Below are 13,410 nucleotides of genomic sequence, written 5' to 3'. Positions count from 1 at the left end.
TGTAATGTATGTACACAGTGACTGCACCAGCAGAATAGTGAGTGCAGCTCTGGGGTATAATGCAGGATGTAACTCAGGATCAGTAATGTAATGTATGTACACAGTGACTGCACCAGCAGAATAGTGAGTGCAGCTCTGGGGTATAATTCAGGATGTAACTCAGGATCAGTAATGTAATGTATGTACACAGTGACTGCACCAGCAGAATAGTGAGTGCAGCTCTGGGGTATAATGCAGGATGTAACTCAGGATCAGTAATGTAATGTATGTACACAGTGACTGCACCAGCAGAATAGTGAGTGCAGCTCTGGAGTATAATACAGGATGTAACTCAGGATCAGTAATGTAATGTATGTACACAGTGACTGCACCAGCAGAATAGTGAGTGCAGCTCTGGGGTATAATACAGGAGGTAACTCAGGATCAGTAATGTAATGTATGTACACAGTGACTGCACCAGCAGAATAGTGAGTGCAGCTCTGGAGTATAATACAGGATGTAACTCAGGATCAGTAATGTAATGTATGTACACAGTGACTGCACCAGCAGAATAGTGAGTGCAGCTCTGGGGTATAATACAGGATGTAACTCAGGATCAGTAATGTAATGTATGTACACAGTGACTGCACCAGCAGAATAGTGAGTGCAGCTCTTGGGTATAATACAGGAGGTAACTCAGGATCAGTAATGTAATGTGTGTACACAGTGACTGCACCAGCAGAATAGTGAGTGCAGCTCAGGGGTATAATACAGGATGTAACTCAGGATCAGTAATGTAATGTATGTACACTGTGACTGTAAAGCCTTAGCAAAGCTCTTTCATTATGGGATTGGTTCTCGCTATTATCAGTAAACATCAATATATAAGACTGAATATTATAAGTGGGTAGAGCAGATAGTGAGCGGTCTGTATCTTCACCCCATAACACCTGGCACCCGTTGCAACCTGAGTAATGCCTCTCGTGTGTTGTCCCCTAACTGGCTGCACCCACTCATTAATAATGGAGAATAGAAGACAAACAACGCAGATCAGAGGAACACAAGAGAGAAGAAACTGCCAGACACCGAACAAGGTAACGATAACGATGCAATAATACACATCTATTCCAACATGTTTCACACAGGAAAATGGGCAAATGTAAGAAAGACACAGAAAAAGGTCGTAAAGTGACGGAAGTATAACTGATTCATAACATGACAAAGTATATTCTTGTACATAGGGGCAGTATTATAGTAGTTATATTCTTGTACATAGGGGCAGTATTATAGTAGTTATATTCTTGTACGTAGGAGCAATATTATAGTAGTTATATTCTTGTACATAGGAGCAGTATTATAGTAGTTATATTCTTGTACATAGGAGCAGTATTATAGTAGTTATATTCTTGTACGTAGGAGCAATATTATAGTAGTTATATTCTTGTACATAGGGGCAGTATTATAATAGTTATATTCTTGTACATAGAGGCAGTATTATAGTAGGTATATTCTTGTACATAGGAGCAGTATTATAGTAGTTATATTCTTGTACATAGGGGCAGTATTATAGTAGTTATATTCTTGTACATAGGGGCAGTATTATAGTAGTTATATTCTTGTACATAGGGGCAGTATTATAGTAGTTATATTCTTGTACATAGGGGCAGTATTATAGTAGTTATATTCTTGTACATAGGGGCAGTATTATAGTAGTTATATTCTTGTATATAGGGGCAGTATTATAGTAGTTGTGATATTTCTCTGGTGAAGGAGGATTATGATTAGTTTTCACACCATCCCGTCTTCTGTTGTGCAGGTTGGATCATGGTGTCTCCCGCCATTGCTTTGGCCTTCATCCCCTTCATTATCACCGTGATCATCCGGTACCGTCATTACTTTCTGCTCTTCTATCGTGCCGTCATAGTGCGCCGTATTCAGGACTATCTCACCGGTATCCCCCGGGAGGAGAGGGCCTTTCAGTACGTTATCACCCATGCCATCCCTGGAGACCCCCAGCACGTGCTCAACACGTTTGACCAATATTGCTATCACTGCGAATATCTAAGTAACATCGGGCCCCAGAAAGGTAAAAGTTACATAGAGCCCCCTGGACTGAGAAATGTCTATTCTTCAACCTTATGGGGCCCTTCCCTGTGAGTTGTCACTTTTGGGTCTGTATTTTTCTTTTCAGGGAAGGTCCTGGACCGGCTGATTTATGAGAACGCGCCGCTCAATGTGCTGGAGCTGGGCACTCAGTGCGGATACGCCACCATAATAATGGCGCAGGCGCTGCCCCTGGGCGCCAGACTCTACACTGTGGATGCCAACCCTGGGAAAGCTGCGGTGGCCGAGAAGGTGATCCGACTGGCCGGGTTTGATGACGACACGGTGAGATATATAGATTTATTCTGTGCGGCCGAATCACACTAGTTGTCGTGATTATTGGAAAGTTGGGACCAAACTTTGCTCCAATTCTTATTTTCACAAATTATCTGCTAAGGAGGGTTCTGATCGGGGCACTGGGGACATCTGTGATGGCACATTGGGGCACATGGTTGATGATGCTGCGGTATGTCTTATGCCGCCACTGACGGCTCCGCGCTCTGCTCCGCGCCTGCAGGTGGAGCTCCTGGTTGGGCCGTCCAATGACGTCATCGCGCAGCTGAAGGACAAGCACGGGGTGCAGAAGCTGGACTTCATCTTCATGGACCACGGCAAGCGCTGCTACCTGCGAGACCTGCAGCTGCTGGAGGAGGTGGGACTGCTGCAGGAGGGGACCGTGGTCCTGGCGGACAACGTGCTCTTCCCCGGGGCCCCCCATTTCTTGCAGTACGTCAAGACGTCCGGGAAATATCAGCTGAAGATGCACCGCGGCCACCTGGAGTATTTCCGGTACATCCGGGACGGGATGGCGGAGCTGACCTTCTCCAAACTGCAGGACTGAAGACAATAAAGACGGTTTTCCTAATATCTACGCTTCATTCATTTTTTTGTGGGGGGAGGGGGTACCGCTGTTACGCTAAAATCCAAAACCTAATGACAACAAAGTCTGCAGATAAAATCCGACCACGTCGTCCACCAACGTAGACACATATTATGGGGGTGCGATGTTATAGCGACACGGATGTTCATCCACAGCCGCATTAGTCTGTAGGAGAGGACTGTGGAAAAGCCGATGCAACTGTAACAAATGCTCAGCTGTGACAAGTATTAGATCTGAACACATTTCCATCCTCTAAATGTGAACAAGGAGGTTTCTGTTCACTGACAGCAAGCAGAGATTGAAAATGAAGGCATAAAATACATGAGATCACAGGACTATTCAGTCAAATCCGTTCTCATGCTTTGCACTGACGAGATCCAACAGCCCGAAACACCGAGTCTGCGGATTGAGATACTGATTTGGCTTTTATCCTAAGTCATATTGCACGACTCGTTAGAGGGTTGATTGTGACTTGTAGGATCGCTACTTCCAACAGGTGGCGCTATAGAGTTAAGTCCTCTTTTTCTCAGAAGAGGCAATTTGCATATTAGTACTATTGATTAACATTCATTCCGGGGGTCCGATTCCCAGCAGACCAACCAAGTAAATGCCATATATGTGGTTCTGGTTGCACCCTGTCCTGTAGCTGCGCCCGTTCTCATAGTCACTGAGCCACGTCTCCTCATAGTCACTGAGCCATACCCGATCATAGGCACTGAGCCACGTCCGATCACAGTCACTGAGCCACGTCTGCTCATAGGCACTGAGCCATAACCGATCATAGGTACTGAGCCACGTCTGCGTATAGGCACTGAGCTATACCCGCTCATAGGCTGTGAGCCATACCCGCTCATAGTCACTGAGCCATACCCGATCATAGGCACTGAGCCACGTCCGATCACAGTCACTGAGCCACGTCTGCTCATAGGCACTGAGCCATACCCGATCATAGGCACTGAGCCACATCCCCTCAGTCACTGAGCCATACCCGATCATAGGCACTGAGCCACGTCCGATCACAATCACTGAGCCACGTCTGCTCATAGGCACTGAGCCATACCCGATCATAGGCACTGAGCCACGTCCGATCACAGTCACTGAGCCACGTCTGCTCATAGGCACTGAGCCATAACCGATCATAGGCACTGAGCCACGTCTGCTCATAGGCACTGAGCCACGTCTGCTCATAGGCACTGAGCTACGTCTGCGTATAGGCACTGAGCTATACCCGCTCATAGGCTGTGAGCCATACCCGCTCATAGTCACTGAGCCACGTCTCCTCATAGTCACTGAGCCATACCCGATCATAGGCACTGAGCCACGTCCAATCACAGTCACTGAGCCACGTCTGCTCATAGGCACTGAGCCACGTCCCCTCAGTCACTGAGCCATACCCGATCATAGGCACTGAGCCACGTACCCTCAGTCACTGAGCAACGTCCGATCACAGTCACTGAGCCACGTCTGCTCATAGGCACTGAGCCATACCCGATCATAGGCACTGAGCCACGTCCCCTCAGTCACTGAGCCATACCCGATCATAGGCACTGAGCCACGTCCCCTCAGTCACTGAGCCATACCCGATCATAGGCACTGAGCCACGTCCCCTCAGTCACTGAGCCATACCCGATCATAGGCACTGAGCCACGTACCCTCAGTCACTGAGCAACGTCCGATCACAGTCACTGAGCCACGTCTGCTCATAGGCACTGAGCCATACCCGATCATAGGCACTGAGCCACGTCCCCTCAGTCACTGAGCCATACCCGATCATAGGCACTGAGCCACGTCCCCTCAGTCACTGAGCCATACCCGATCATAGGCACTGAGCCACGTCCCCTCAGTCACTGAGCCATACCCGATCATAGGCACTGAGCCACGTTCGATCACAGTCACTGAGCCACGTCTGCTCATAGGCACTGAGCCATAACCGATCATAGGCACTGAGCCACGTCTGCTCATAGGCACTGAGCCACGTCTGCTCATAGGCACTGAGCCACGTCCCCCCATAGGCACTGAGCCACGTCCCCCCATAGGCACCGAGCCACGTCCCCCCATAGGCACTGAGCCACGTCCCCCCATAGGCACTGAGCCACGTCCCCTCATAGGCACTGAGCCATGTTTCCTCATAGGCACTGAGCCACGTCCCCTCATAGGCACTGAGCCATACCTGCTCATAGGCACTGAGCCACGTCCCCTCATAGGCACTGAGCCACGTCCCCTCATAGGCACTGAGCCACGTCCCCTCATAGGCACTGAGCCATGTTTCATCATAGGCACTGAGCCACGTCCCCTCATAGGCACTGAGCCACGTCCCCTCATAGGCACTGAGCCACGTCCCCTCATAGGCACTGAGCCACGTCCCCTCATAGGCACTGAGCCACGTATTATCTTGCACATGGGCGTTTTCTATCAATTTGCTCTTTAACCCTTTTCTAACATAGGACATAATAAATATTACCGCACTGTAGCCACCTGGTGCCGTTACTGCAGCGACCCTTGTGAGCACCCATCGCTGCTGTTTAACCATTTAAATGCCACTGCCTGTCTGGAGGACCCCGGCCCAGCTCGTCTTACACATCATGATGCAGTCATGGCCGGATTGTTGCCCTTTGTTTTCACCGCATTTGGATTTTCCCCAGTTGAGTACATTATAGTAGCGCCAATATCAGTCGTCGGGGCCCCGCACCGGCCTCATCTGGCTCGGTGAACATGAAATCTTATGGCTTTTTGAAAGCAAGGGATGCAAAAACAGAAGAGCGAAAGTCGAACACTGTCTGGTCATGAAGTGGTTAATTTAGTGCCATGTTTGACAGATGGTCGATCCTGGGCACTGACACCAGAGTCCCCGGCCACTGACAACCCTGAGGCCAAGTGTCGCCATATTGTGCCACATGAAAGCTCCAATTCACTGACAGCAAACGGAGATCTGGACCATAACTGGACTGCGAGAGGTGAACTGCTGAGGGTTCGTTACAGTTGTACCCAGTGATGCACAAGTCTCCAGACTGTCACATCCCCTGCGCTGATACATTGTAACAGACTCTCAGCACAGGAGAGAACATTGTCAGGACTGGATACAATTGTTCCAAATCCTCAGCTCTGAGAACTCACGTGTGCAAATCATCAGTGAAATTGGTGACAGCCGCCATTCTGGAGCCTTGTTCGGGTTTGTCCGGATCCCGTAAAGCGCTGCGGAATATGTTGGCGCTATATAAATTATTATTATCCCGCACACCTAGGGGTTATTGGCTCTACAATTTGACGCCTCTTTACAGGTTTAGCTTTTATCATTTCCACATTATTGACTTATAGAGAAGCCTATAGGACTATGCAGGGGGTCTCCGGCTGGGACCCTCCAGGATGCCCCCACACAATGGTGGGATACGTCCATCCTCCTCTGAGCCGGCCTGGAAGGACACGTTCAGGATCTGATAAATGATCTCCATTCACTTTGGTGGAGCCGAGCTGTAATACCAGTCACAACCTTTGGTCAGGAGGGGGCGCTTTTTCTGATGAAGTATTTTTTGTGTGTAGTTTTATTAAGTTATTAATGGGGTGTCTTATACTACCCCCAGGGGTTGATGGCAGATATGATTTGACATCACAGCTGTCACCCACTACCATTACCCCGAGTGTCACCGCACCAGGGCAAGCGGCTGTCTGCTTCACCTTGGCTGGTTATCACATTAGGGAGACCCCGCGCCAGTAAACGACACACCAGTGATCGGTCTCACGGGTATCTATCGGCTCCGTATCTTTAATCTAACAATCCATAGAGATGGTCGCCCGCGAGCGGCGGAGTCAGCGGGAAATTCAGCCGTGCGAGACCCTGAACAAACACGATGGCGGACCAACCACATTGGGGGGATTCTCCACACAAAGAAGCCTCATATTTATGCCATGTGTACAGCTTGTTCCACCAAAAATAAGAGGACAATATATATATATATATATATATAACATCACCATATAGATAACATCACCATATAGATAACATCACCATATAGATAACATCACCATATAGATAACATCACCATATAGATAACATCACCATGCAGAATGTGCGCAAGGCTAAAACCTGCAGGTGTGAACATCCCCTGTGCCGTCCGCCAGCAGAGGGCAGGAGCGAGTGACCCGAGCTCAGGGCCGGGCGGGTCGGGGCGGCCTTGTCTGCTACGTTGTTAACAGAATCTCTGCTCTCAAGACCCCCATACTGGTAAGAGTTGTGATAGAGCACAAAGTCGCTGCCTCCGTCACTTACCCCACCGGTGTCATTAGAAATATCGGTCTTTCCTCCATCCAGGGTAATATTAGTGATGTATCCCATCTGGTGCTGGGGGACAACATGGGCCTGTGTGATTTCACATGATGCCAGGACTGAATTTCAGCCCCAGTCCGCACCTGCTGAGCAGCACACGGATCCTTCCGACATCAGCACATTGGCTAAAGATTAATGCAGATGGCGACTCGCACTTTGCTCCCAGCAGCGGAGAATCGCAGGATATTCTCTGAGCGACAGTCATTACTCTGCACATTCTAGCGGGGACAGGAGACGGGGAAAGCGCTCTGCCGGACCCTGAATCCTGGAGTCTGACACCAGTGGGACCCCCGCACCTGATCCCTGCCAGCTGTGGGACCCCCGCACCTGATCCCTGCCACCTGTGGGACCCCCGCACCTTATCCCTGCCACCTGTGGGACCTCTGCACCTGCCCACCTGATCCCGTCCACCTGTAGGACCTGCCCACCTGATCCCTGACACCAGTGAGACCCCCACACCTGATCCCTCAGACCACCTGTGGGACCTCTGCACCTGCCCACCTGATCCCGTCCACCTGTAGGACCTGCCCACCTGATCCCTGACACCAGTGGGACCCCCACACCTGATCCCTCAGACCACCTGTGGGACCTCTGCACCTGCCCACCTGATCCCGTCCACCTGTAAGACCTGCCCACCTGATCCCTGACACCAGTGGGACCCCCACACCTGATCCCTCAGACCACCTGTGGGACCTCTGCACCTGCCCACCTGATCCCGTCCACCTGTAGGACCTGCCCACCTGATCCCTGACACCAGTGGGACCCCCACACCTGATCCCTCAGACCACCTGTGGGACCTCTGCACCTGCCCACCTGATCCCGTCCACCTGTAGGACCTGCCCACCTGATCCCTGACACCAGTGAGACCCCCACACCTGATCCCTCAGACCACCTGTGGGACCTCTGCACCTGATCCCGTCCACCTGTTGGACCTGACACCAGTGGGACCCCCACACCTGATCCCTCAGGCCACCTGTGGGACCTCTGCACCTTCCCACCTGATCCCGTCCACCTGTAGGACCTGCCCACCTGATCCCGTCCACCTGTAGGACCTGTCCACCTGTAGGACCTGTCCACCTGTAGGACCTGCCCACCTGTAGGACCTGCCCACCTGTAGGACCTGCCCACCTGTAGGACCTGCCCACCTGTAGGACCTGCCCACCTGTAGGACCTGCCCACCTGATCCCTGCCACCTGTGGGACCTTAGCACCTGTGCGCTTCTGATCCCATCCACCTGTGGGACGTCAGCACCGGCCCCTAGATCCCCTGAAGCCTCCGCTCCATGCTCACAAGGTCCCAGAATTGACAAGTCCCCTGTTGTGGTAAGTACAAGACACTTCTGACATTCAGACAATGCGTCATATACTGTATCTGTAATTGTGGAACTACAAGACCCAGAAAATCCCGGTATTTCTTATGCAGTGCATAATGAGACTTGTAGTGTTAGGCCCATGGCTGTTGATATAGGTTTTGTACAGGTAACGAATGTCATTGGATCCTACAGCATTGGTGGTGGTTGGGGGGCTCCTCTGCCATATCAGACCCCTGTATTGTAGGTGGTACTGGTTCTGCATTAGGACCCAGAAGTCTCAATTTTCCTCCTTGGTTCTATCAGTTGGTAGGAAAGCTGGGTGATCACTGATGGCCGTTGTTACAGCTGTGAGGACTCCGCTTTCCCACTCTGTGACCTAGGAGTCTGGCATAGACTGATCGTTAGCGGCAGACTGACCATTCAGGGTCTGGGAAAGCTGGGTGATCACTGATGGCTGTTGTTACAGTTGTGAGGACTCCGCTTTCCCACTCTGTGACCTAGGAGTCTGGCATAGACTGATGGTTAATGGCAGACTGACCAATCAGGGCTCTGGGAAAGCTGGGTACATTCAGAAAACCCTTATGTAAGTGACCAACATCGCAATAATTTTGTTGTAACTGTTTGCTGTCAATGAATGGCGACGTTCACCTAAGGGTGTGTGCAGGCGGTCAGGAGTCGGCAGCACTTTGGCTGCAGCACATCGTCGCTGTGTTCTGTGAACGCCGGTCACTCCTCGATTACCTGAACCGTGCAGATTTACTGCATTCAATACAGTCTATTTTTTGTAACTTCTGATTTGCGTCTCCACAAGCGAGATTGACATGCTGCGGTCTGGAGAGACGAGTCACATTTGAGAGTAGTTGTGCACACGATCACTGGACGCTGCGGGTCGGACGCTGTGTGCTTGTGCAGCAGCCACCTGTGACGGCATGGGGATGGGAGACGGACATGAGGCGCATCTCTCCAGACTGCAGCACGTCTATGTATCTTGTGGAGGCGCCAAGATAAATGTCACCCGTACAATGTATTGGATGCGGTGATTCCACACGGATCAGTGATCAGAGGAGTCGCCTGCGTTCAATATCCGGCAGCGCTTCGGACGTTCCTGATCGTGTGCACAGAGCCTCAGTGTCCGCGGGTGATCCGCAGGCGCCCACATAGCGGACACAGGATTTCTAGAAATCCCATCTAAGATGCTATAAATACGCAGCATCTCCCGCAGCAATCCCTGGTCGTGGGCACGTACCCTCCCAGATAAAGGCTTGTTACAATGTATCCAGACTACAGTCTGCGTCACAGGCCTAATACTAATGTGTTACACCAGACCATAGAACCAAGACAGCGATCACAATGTAAAGCCACCGAGACCTGCCCCAATGATACTGCCCAACGTTCATCATTCTAGAGCCATGCTGCGCTGCCTCCTCCTCCTGACCGCAGCGTCCTTACTGTCTGCTGCCAAAGAGGACTACATGGACCAGTGCATAGACGGGAAGCACCACAAGACAGAGCCAGGACCGGAGGACAACTTACATGGTCAGGTGAGAAAGGAGCAAGAATGTATCTAATGTAATACTGCCCCCTATGTACAAGAATATAACTACTATAATACTGCCCCTATGTACAAGAATATAACTACTATAATACTGCTCCTATGTACAAGAATATAACTACTATAATACTGCCCCTATGTACAAGAATATAACTACTATAATACTGCTCCTATGTACAAGAATATAACTACTATAATACTGCTCCTATGTACAAGAATATAACTACTATAATACTGCTCCTATGTACAAGAATATAACTACTATAATACTGCCCCTATGTACAAGAATATAACTACTATAATACTGCCCCTATGTACAGAATATAACTACTATAATACTGCTGCTATGTACAAGAATATAACTACTATAATACTGCTGCTATGTACAAGAATATAACTACTATAATACTGCTCCTATGTACAAGAATATAACTACTATAATACTGCCCCTATGTACAAGAATATAACTACTATAATACTGCCTCTATATACAAGAATATAACTACTATAATACTGCTCCTATGTACAAGAATATAACTACTATAATACTGCTGCTATGTACAAGAATATAACTACTATAATACTGCTCCTATATACAGAATATAACTACTATAATACTGCTCCTATGTACAAGAATATAACTACTATAATACTGCCCCTATGTACAAGAATATAACTACTATAATACTGCCCCTATGTACAGAATATAACTACTATAATACTGCTGCTATGTACAAGAATATAACTACTATAATACTGCTCCTATGTACAAGAATATAACTACTATAATACTGCCCCTATGTACAAGAATATAACTACTATAATACTGCCTCTATATACAAGAATATAACTACTATAATACTGCTCCTATGTACAAGAATATAACTACTATAATACTGCCCCTATGTACAAGAATATAACTACTATAATACTGCTCTTATGTACAAGAATATAACTACTATAATACTGCTCTTATGTACAAGAATATAACTACTATAATACTGCTCCTATGTACAAGAATATAACTACTATAATACTGGTCCTATATACAAGAATATAACTACTATAATACTGCTCTTATGTACAAGAATATAACTACTATAATACTGCTCTTATGTACAGGAATATAACTACTATAATACTGCTCCTATGTACAAGAATATAACTACTATAATACTGCTCCTATGTACAAGAATATAACTACTATAATATTGCCCTCTATGTACAGACAGGAGACTTTTGGGTCCTGACTTTCGCGGCCTCTACATGATGATGAGGGGTTTCTTCTGTTTCCTCCGCAGTGTGAGGCATGGAAGGACAAGGCCTGCTGTACGACGAACACCAGCCATGCTGCTCACCAGGACCAGTCCTACCTCTATAGCTTTGACTGGAATCACTGCGGCATGATGTCTGAACAGTGCAAGAAGCATTTTATCCAGGATACTTGTTTCTATGAGTGTTCCCCAAACCTGGGGCCCTGGATTGAGCAGGTACGGGGGGGGGAGGGGGGGGGGGATGACAGGCTAGTAATGTGGCGGGTGTCAGGCTGCAGGGTATTGGCCTCCGGACATTTTTACCTTTAATTTCGAACGCTGCAATCACAGTTGTGCACCCAAGTCATTGATTGTCCTCCAGTCACTTCCAGAGCTGCATTCAGCTTTATGGAATGTTTTCTTTCAGCTGTTCAGACAACGCGTTGTTGCCTCGCTGCATTGAGGAGGTGTAGTTTATTTTTATGGTTTTATGTCCAGTAACTATCCACAATGTGACATGTCTGTATGTAACATCCTATAGCCAAGCGTTGTTCAGAATGCAGCAGAGTGTAATTGTGAGTTCAGAATTGTGAGTTCAGCTCTGGCTGTGACTGGGGGATAATGCTGCTTTCTTCCGCCTGCAGGTGGACCAGAGCTGGAGGAAGGAGCGCATCTTGGACGTTCCCCTCTGTAAGGAGGACTGCCAGGGTTGGTACAACGACTGCAAAGATGACTACACCTGCATGGAGAACTGGCACAAGGGCTGGAACTGGACGGAGGGTGAGTGTCGCCCCCTTCTGGGACTGTGACGGAATCCTGACGGGTATTTGTCGCCGGAGCTGACGCTCTTAGGCTATGTGCACACGTTGCGGATTAGGCTTAGGAATTTCTGGTGCGGATTCTGCCTCTCCTGGTGGATTTGTCGCGTTTTTTGTGCGTTTTTGCTGCGGTTTTCTTGCGGACTTGCTGCGTTTTTACCCCTGCGGTTTTCTATAATGGAATGGGTACAAAAACGCTGCAGATTCACAAAAAATAAGTGACATGCTACTTCTTTTAAACCGCAGCGGATTTTCCGCAAAGTGTGCACAGCATTTTTTTTTCTTATTGATTTACATTGTACTGTAAATCAATTGCGGATCTGCAGCGTTTCTGCACTGCAAAAAACGCTGCGGATCCGCAGAGAATCCGCAACGTGTGCACTGGCCGTCCTAAAGCTGCGTCTGTCCCATTATTCCTAACAGGAGTCAATAAATGTCCGGTGGGGACATCGTGCCGGAAGGTCGGAGTCGTCTTCCCGTCCGAGAAGGCTTTCTGCGAGAAGCTCTGGAGTAATTCTTACAAGTTCACGGAGCACGCGCGGGGCAGCGGCCGGTGTATGCAGCTCTTCTTTCTCAACAGCAGCGTCAACCCCAACGTCAAAGTGGCTGAATACTACGCCAGTCTCAAGGGCTCCGGCCCTCGCACGGGGCCACTGATATTCCTGCTGCTCTTATCACTGCTGGTGGTGTAAAGTTATGGGATTATAGCCCTCAGAGCTGCGCTCAATCATCCAGGACTTGGGCACTGACCACTGTCACCATGTGCCGTGCTGCCCCCCATGTGCCGTGCTGCCCCCCATGTGCCGTGCTGCCCCCCATGTGCCGTGCTGCCCCCCATGTGCCGTGCTGCCCCCCATGGGCCGCTGCTGTGATATTCTGTCACTCCTCTACTGTTCATATATCACACGTCACAATGTATCTAGGTGTTAAAGGGCCATACACACTAATAAAACCGTGTCCATAGGAGGAGACGTGTGCCTGCATGTTCTCTGCAGCGAGGATGGTGGGGGGTCTTTGGTTGTAACTTGCTCCCCTCGACCTGTTCATACCGTAAGCACGCTCCACTAAATTGTGTATGGGGGGTGGAGGAAAACTATGGAAATCTGGATAATGAGCGGTTATACAAGCATGTTTTCATTTTAAGTAGGACCTGGATATGGAGACATAACTACAATATGATGCAGATTTGTTA

General features: G+C 48.9%; 2 protein-coding genes and 1 long non-coding RNA gene across 12 annotated transcripts; 2 read left to right on the top strand and 1 right to left on the bottom strand.

Annotated features, from left to right (window-relative positions):
* The first annotated feature begins 981 nt into the window (after positions 1 to 981).
* LOC143818638 (transmembrane O-methyltransferase homolog) lies at positions 982 to 2,932 on the top strand. Of its 2 annotated transcripts, XM_077299893.1 has the most exons (4): positions 982 to 1,073; positions 1,796 to 2,065; positions 2,171 to 2,367; positions 2,600 to 2,932. In XM_077299893.1, exons 2-4 carry the CDS (start codon positions 1,804 to 1,806, stop codon positions 2,921 to 2,923), a joined length of 783 nt encoding a protein of 260 aa, XP_077156008.1. In that variant the 5' UTR covers positions 982 to 1,073; positions 1,796 to 1,803; the 3' UTR covers positions 2,924 to 2,932. The 2 variants fall into 2 exon arrangements, with proteins under 2 accessions (XP_077156008.1, XP_077156009.1); XM_077299894.1 differs by lacking the exon at positions 982 to 1,073 and having other exon boundaries at positions 1,658 to 2,065.
* Positions 2,933 to 7,517: 4,585 nt separating this feature from the next.
* On the bottom strand, positions 7,518 to 8,583 carry LOC143817451 (uncharacterized). Of its 8 annotated transcripts, XR_013224156.1 has the most exons (7): positions 8,455 to 8,583; positions 8,216 to 8,335; positions 8,055 to 8,134; positions 7,889 to 8,023; positions 7,743 to 7,846; positions 7,656 to 7,711; positions 7,519 to 7,624 (listed from the first exon to the last, which is right to left on the bottom strand). It is a non-coding gene; the product is annotated as an uncharacterized LOC143817451 (long non-coding RNA). The 8 variants fall into 8 exon arrangements; XR_013224157.1 differs by lacking the exon at positions 7,656 to 7,711 and having other exon boundaries at positions 7,518 to 7,624; positions 7,799 to 7,846; positions 7,920 to 8,023; XR_013224155.1 differs by having other exon boundaries at positions 7,578 to 7,711; positions 7,785 to 7,846.
* On the top strand, positions 8,455 to 13,184 carry LOC143817450 (folate receptor alpha-like). 2 transcript variants are annotated; one of them, XM_077298873.1, is made up of 5 exons: positions 8,455 to 8,605; positions 10,001 to 10,136; positions 11,449 to 11,637; positions 12,045 to 12,180; positions 12,642 to 13,184. In XM_077298873.1, the coding sequence occupies exons 2-5, from the start codon at positions 10,005 to 10,007 to the stop codon at positions 12,908 to 12,910; spliced, it is 726 nt and encodes a 241-aa protein (XP_077154988.1). In that variant the 5' UTR covers positions 8,455 to 8,605; positions 10,001 to 10,004; the 3' UTR covers positions 12,911 to 13,184. The 2 variants fall into 2 exon arrangements, with proteins under 2 accessions (XP_077154988.1, XP_077154986.1); XM_077298871.1 differs by having other exon boundaries at positions 9,920 to 10,136.
* The last annotated feature ends 226 nt before the right edge of the window (positions 13,185 to 13,410 follow it).

This window comes from Ranitomeya variabilis, chromosome 3 (assembly GCF_051348905.1).
Source record: "Ranitomeya variabilis isolate aRanVar5 chromosome 3, aRanVar5.hap1, whole genome shotgun sequence".
Lineage (NCBI taxonomy): Eukaryota > Metazoa > Chordata > Amphibia > Anura > Dendrobatidae > Ranitomeya > Ranitomeya variabilis.
Note: the sequence above shows the minus strand (reverse complement) of the source record. Positions and strands in the feature narration are given on the sequence as shown.

What these genes read in the sequence shown, in the direction of transcription:
- LOC143818638 (XM_077299893.1), top strand. Translation starts at nt 1,804, where the DNA reads ATGGTGTCTCCCGCCATTGCTTTGGCCTTCATCCCCTTCATTATCACC. An exon ending in TAACATCGGGCCCCAGAAAG is followed by an intron (nt 2,066 to 2,170) that starts GTAAAAGTTACA and finishes TTTTCTTTTCAG; the next exon opens with GGAAGGTCCTGGACCGGCTG. An exon ending in CCGGGTTTGATGACGACACG is followed by an intron (nt 2,368 to 2,599) that starts GTGAGATATATA and finishes CCGCGCCTGCAG; the next exon opens with GTGGAGCTCCTGGTTGGGCC.
- LOC143817450 (XM_077298871.1), top strand. Translation starts at nt 9,972, where the DNA reads ATGATACTGCCCAACGTTCATCATTCTAGAGCCATGCTGCGCTGCCTC. An exon ending in TGGGGCCCTGGATTGAGCAG is followed by an intron (nt 11,638 to 12,044) that starts GTACGGGGGGGG and finishes TTCCGCCTGCAG; the next exon opens with GTGGACCAGAGCTGGAGGAA. An exon ending in GGGCTGGAACTGGACGGAGG is followed by an intron (nt 12,181 to 12,641) that starts GTGAGTGTCGCC and finishes TATTCCTAACAG; the next exon opens with GAGTCAATAAATGTCCGGTG.